At 30.1% G+C, this 6000-nt stretch overlaps 1 protein-coding gene across 3 annotated transcripts in view; it reads left to right on the top strand.

Annotated features, from left to right (window-relative positions):
- Positions 1-5076, top strand: part of Brf (Brf RNA polymerase III subunit) — a 37870-nt gene extending 32794 nt beyond the window's left edge. For all 3 annotated transcript variants that reach the window (XM_088189284.1, XM_088189285.1, XM_088189286.1), the window contains 8 exons: positions 1273-1422; positions 2207-2433; positions 2494-2596; positions 2662-2796; positions 2855-3103; positions 3230-3512; positions 3579-3772; positions 3844-5076. In XM_088189284.1, the coding sequence (XP_088045410.1) occupies positions 1273-1422; positions 2207-2433; positions 2494-2596; positions 2662-2796; positions 2855-3103; positions 3230-3512; positions 3579-3772; positions 3844-3971 (1469 nt within the window). In that variant the 3' untranslated portion in view covers positions 3972-5076. The remainder of the gene's footprint in view (positions 1-1272; positions 1423-2206; positions 2434-2493; positions 2597-2661; positions 2797-2854; positions 3104-3229; positions 3513-3578; positions 3773-3843) is intronic.
- Positions 5077-6000: the final 924 nt, after the last annotated feature.

Here is a 6000-nt window from a genome sequence, read left to right on the forward strand (position 1 = left end):
ATTATTATATTTTTTTTTATTACAAATATTATTGAAGCCATTTAATTTGAATGCTTCTTTGACATTTTTAAATTCCTAACTTTATGTAATACAGAGTTTAGTTGTGAAGAATGATGGTGAGAATTAGTGTTTAAATATCGATTTGTATGTGTTTTTTCCTATAAACCGTGTGTCCAAAAGTCCTATTATTTTTTCTAAAAATGGTAAAGATTTGTTTTGTTTAATTTCGATAGTTTTTCATCTTGATTTTTGAAATTGAACTAAAATACAACTATATTAATCTCAGATGTTAAATAAATAAATTATAAATAGCAAGTATTATATTATAAATAAATTATATTTTTATGGATATGTTATACATATATTTTCCGTTGATTTATCGAACCAATTGATACCTCTAATTAAATATTCAACTTAGTGAATCGACTGTGGTAATTGTTTACATCAATTTAGGCTCATTACAATGTTTATATACCTTTCACATTGTGAATCTACAGAATGGAAGAACCTGAAAATCACTTCTTTTACTTTTAGATGAGATTCAGTCTAAAGGTTAAAATTTATTATTACATTTTACGTCATAGAATATGAAAAACAAATAATAGTTAATAATACCTAATTTAGAATAGAATTTTGCTCTAGTAACTTTAACACTTAAATTATTTGATCGATAAGATCATAAAACTGATCTTAAAGTAAATTGAGAACTAGAGAATATACATGCTTATGAATCTTATATTTATGAAGAATCTAAAATATTTTATCTAATTGTATTATGTTATTTACTACCAGTGTCGTGTCAAACCATATAATAGTGTCAGTAAGTAAACGTGCGAATTACACGTCAAATCCCACGCCATATCGTTGCAATTGCAATTTGCTTGCACACTTTTGCATTGTCTTGAATACCGGTTAATTTCAATTCTTTCAGTTTTTGTCGATGAATTACAAAAATGCCTGCTTTGTTTAGATTCAGATGTGTAATTTCTCAGTTACTTTTTTTAAGATTACTTACTGAACGGAGTAGCACCTTTCATTCTATTAATTTAGACCCAAAAGAGGTCATCTGAGGTAACTCAAACCAAGACTATTGAATATATTTATTGTTTTGTACATAAATAAAGATTGTTAAGCTATCATAAATTGCTTTGTCTAATAGGTTCCTAGTACAAAAACCACAACAAAGTATATCTAATTACATATAAAATATATTCGTGACTGTATAAAATTGTATTGTTATGCATTAATCATTTTTTATTATTATTTTTTCAGACCCTTGCTTGTACATCCTTCGGTTTGCCAATCAATTAGATTTGGGCGATAAAACGCAGGAAGTAACGACCACAGCCCTTCGACTGGTACAAAGAATGAAAAGAGACTCGTTACATTCTGGTAGAAGACCTTCCGGATTGTGTGGCGCTGGTAAGATTCTTAAAATTTAAGTTATTGCATGTCTTTCCTGTGTTATACCTACAACCTTTTACAGATCTTGACCTGGCTCACAATAATTTTTCACCGGTGGTGTTTCAGTTTTTATCTTCAATTTGTCCAGATCATTATTGAGACAATTGTTCCATCTTTTATATCATTCATTAAGATTTATAAAATCTGGTAAGCTTTTCATGCTTAGTCAGCTCCTCCAGCTCGTGATTCATTCTGATGCTGTAAGTTCCATTTAGGATTTTGATCGATCCAAATATTTTTCTTAGGTGTTTTTGCTCAAAAGGTGTATTTTTTTGTGTCAAACTCACATTTGTATCTAACGACTAGCCGTACTATGGTTTTATATATAAGCTTTTTTGAGCACCGGCTTATTAATCAGGATCCGAGTAAATGCTTGGATGCATTGAATGCTCCGTTTCTGAATATTATGCGTCTTTTAATTTATACTGCCATTTTATTTGATAAGAGTTTATATTAGTATGTACTGGAAGTCTTCTACTCCTTCATACATATCGCATTCCATCATTAAGTTACCTGTTAGTTTCACTGTATGCGAACTGATTGTGTATTTTTTCATTGGCTGATCGTTTTGAGCCTAATAGGCATTTCAATTAATCTATCTGATTATCTAAGATTTATAAAGACGGAATGACTGACAGTAATAATTCTTATTATGTAACAGTTGTTCCACAGTTAGTAGTGAGCACTCTGAATATGAAATTGTTTATTATTATTGGTATTAAAGCAAAATATATATTTTTAGCTCTGTTACTAGCGGCTCGTCTACACGAATTTAGCAGAGAAGCTTCAGACGTTGTACGCATTGTAAAAGTACATGAATCTACACTTAGAAAGAGACTCATCGAGTTCGGTGACACACCATCTGGAGCGTTGACTCTTGATGAATTCTTAACGGTTGATTTAGAAGAAGAGCAAGACCCTCCAGCTTTCATCGCAGCTAGGAAAAAAGATAGAGAACGTTTGAAGAAGGTTCGTTGAATAAATCCTTTTTTTGTATCTTGTCCTAATGCTTTCGATTTTCTAAAACAGTTATCAGAAAAAGACGGAGAGATTGTTATCACACATCTTCAAAAAGAAATTGAAACACAACTCGAGAAAGACAGTAAAAAGAAAGTTAGAGTAGCTAAAAAGGGTATTTATTTGTATTGAATCAAAATATCATGTGTCTAGTATTTTAAATGTATACTTATATTTCAGCCCCGGAAGAGGAAATTGATATGGAAAACTTAGAAACCGAAAAGTTTGTCTTGCAATCTACCTTAGGTGTATTGGAAGAATCGTTTGAGGACGATCCAGATCCAGTTCCAATGATAAACATTGAAGCCGGTTTAGGTATGCAATGGAAATCATATCCGTCTAGTTCATATGTTGATATAAAATATTTTATTAGGTCCGGATTTAGCGAGTATGGGTCTCAACACAAACCCTGATATCCGTCCGACAATGACAGCTACTGTGATAATGCCTAACAATACGCCATCGACACCGCTGCCAGTGGAAGATAATAGCATTGTTGGAGAATCTTTAGATGATATAGATGACGATGAAATCAACTCAATCATCATGTCTGCTAATGAAGTCACTTACAAAACACAACTGTGGCACAAAACGAACGCATCTTATCTGGAAGGTCAGAGATGTGAGTATGAATTGGTCAAATTGTACATATATACCTTATTGAAATAATTAATTTAGGAGTAATGAGCTAATATCTCCTCTTGATATTTTTTCTTTATCCATAAATGTGAGTTTATTATTATTATAGTGAAGGCTGAAAAACTTGCTAAAGAAAGAGAAGAAGGCAAACCTGAGAAGAGGAAGAAGAAAACCGGCGCGAAGAAGAAGAATGCAATAGGTCCATCTTCGTCGGCCGGAGAAGCCATTGAAAAGATGTTGCAAGAGAAGAAAATCAGCAGCAAAATTAACTATGATATTTTGATGAGCTTAAACAAAACCACTGATAAAGATGAAGGAACTTCTTCAGAAATCAATGATATCAAACCGGCAACGTTTATAACACCGATTGTTGAAGAATCGCCAAGTAGAAAGTTAGTATTTTTTTATGAACTATAAATATATAGTTAATGTATCATAAACTTTTTCATTTATTTTAGGAGAAAATTGTCGATTAGTAACGTAAATCCAACTATATTAAATTCACCGATAGTCATGAATTCGAATAGACGATCTAAAAACCCTAAGCTATCCGGATCTATCGGCTTGCCTGTAATGGTATCACCGAGAACTCCTTCTGTGCCCATTGTAGTACAAGAAGACAATTCAAAGCAAATCAATAACATGGATGATGGTATGTGTTAAGAACAATAAAAAAAAATATTTCTCACACAATATTTATAAACAAATCGATTATGATTTCAGAATCAGAATACTATGAAGACGACGTTGACGTTCCTGATAAAAATGCGGCTCCAGAAATGGAATCATTATCTCAAATTCTACGATCGCAAGACGATGATGTTGAAGACTATGTGTTTGATGAATATTAAACTAAGAATATTGTCAGCTTAGTCCAAACCATAAAATATAGTAAACTTAAATGGTGAAATGAGCTACATGGGGCTAGAACTAAGCCAATAATAATTATGTTTAATAAATTTAATTGGTTATATATATCTTTAGCTATAATTTATGTATGTATATATAGCCTAATAATATTTATTAAATTTATATTCTATTGATATGGGTAGACATAAAAAAATACTATAATATATCATTAATTATATCCATCTACATATATCTATAACAGTCTGACCAACCTTTTTATTTTATATTATTTTTTTACATTTGTTGACTACATTTTACCGGCGTCTGGCGAAGGAAGTGGATTCTCTCAGAAAAGCGGTGTTTTCTCCTTATGCGTGGCAAAGTGTCCTCACATTTTTTTAGTTGAATAAGTTACCTTTTATTGATAAGGTCTCATTATAAAATTTGGATATTTAATTAATTAAATCCTATTACGTTTATCAGTATGTCATAATTTTAATCTTATATGATTTATTTTTACATTTGTAAATCTATTATATTTTCACAACATTATTGATAGAATCAACGAAGACTTATATGAATTGAAATAAAAGAGTTAGCGCCTAGATATAAGCTCATAATTAATTTGTTATCGGAAACTGTCCATTTCTGACAGTTATCCATTTTAATAAATTCATGTTTATTATATAACATGTAACATGATATTCACTACATTGTGAAAATAATTAGAACATGAATATAACAACCTTTTACTTTTTAAGTCGCAAGAATTAAGAAAAATTCTAAAAATGATATCACATTGACCACTAAATTGCATTTCAGTAAAAAATCTCAATCTATTCCACAAAATGTTTTCCATAATAATCTGCTCTCAGAAAAGTTCAGGAAACGCTACTTTATATAGTAAAATTGCATTAAGACTACATAAAATACTTGATTTGTATAGCTTATTATTATATGACAGCTGTTCGTACTATGTAACTTTTTTCAGCAAATTATATAGCATGTTTTGCAATATAGTGTGGTGCAAATTTAAAATTTGTAACTATTGTAAATCATATTAGTAAAATGTTTTTTTTTGTTATTAGCAAATCAAAACAATTTCAGTACTGCTATTTTTTTATTATTATTATTATTATTAAGACTTCTATTATTTTAACCCTGATTTGTTACTAAAACTTATTGTTTTGATACTACTCGAAGCCAAACTAGTAGAAATTAGGGATTCTGAAGTCTCGGGTTTTTTCGATTCCCGGGACTCGAGACCCAAATTTTTAAAGTCCCGGGAATTCCCGGGACTCGAGACTTTGATTATTTTTCGTTTAAATCATGAAAAAAAATTATGTTAAAAAATGAACTTATTATTATTAACTTTGATTAACTTATTATTATTAACATAATATTATTTGTGTTATCGGTACGATAGGTGAAAATGTATTGAAACAATTTAAAAACACTTTATTCGATATTTATTTAAATTTAATTTATTACAATTTTTTTAATGAAAATATTTATATCAATATTAAGTTAAAACCTTTACTTTTGTAAGGAAAAATATGTTTTTAAAAACACCAAGGCGTTTAATGATGAATTACATAGCCTGTTCCTGGTTTTTGTGGCAAATATTCTAGATGTAGAAAAAACTCTCTCGCAAAAAACTGATTATTTCAACAAATAAATCAACCCAATGAGAATTATTTTAAATTATTCTAGAAATACGAGTAGCACGTGCATCGTACTATTCTGCATCGTACAAAGAAACATTTTGCCAAAAAAAATCAAGGGTACTTGAATTTTTTTTTTGTTTAAGTGATATTTTACAAATAGCGATGAAAGCTTTTATTACAAAGACAATATATTCTCTCGCTACAATAAATCATTCTCTATATCCTTTCCATCCTGTATCCTACAATATTTTTGTTTATCGGTAAATGTAATACGATTTTTTTTTCACTGCCGAGTGCCGACAATCGAGTTATCTTGACGAACCGCTTGCTACCTGCTCCGTATGGGTATGGCTTGTTCTCGACT

Source organism: Plectrocnemia conspersa, unplaced genomic scaffold (genome assembly GCF_051122295.1).
Source record: "Plectrocnemia conspersa isolate PC_06_02 unplaced genomic scaffold, ASM5112229v1 ptg000008l, whole genome shotgun sequence".
Lineage (NCBI taxonomy): Eukaryota > Metazoa > Arthropoda > Insecta > Trichoptera > Polycentropodidae > Plectrocnemia > Plectrocnemia conspersa.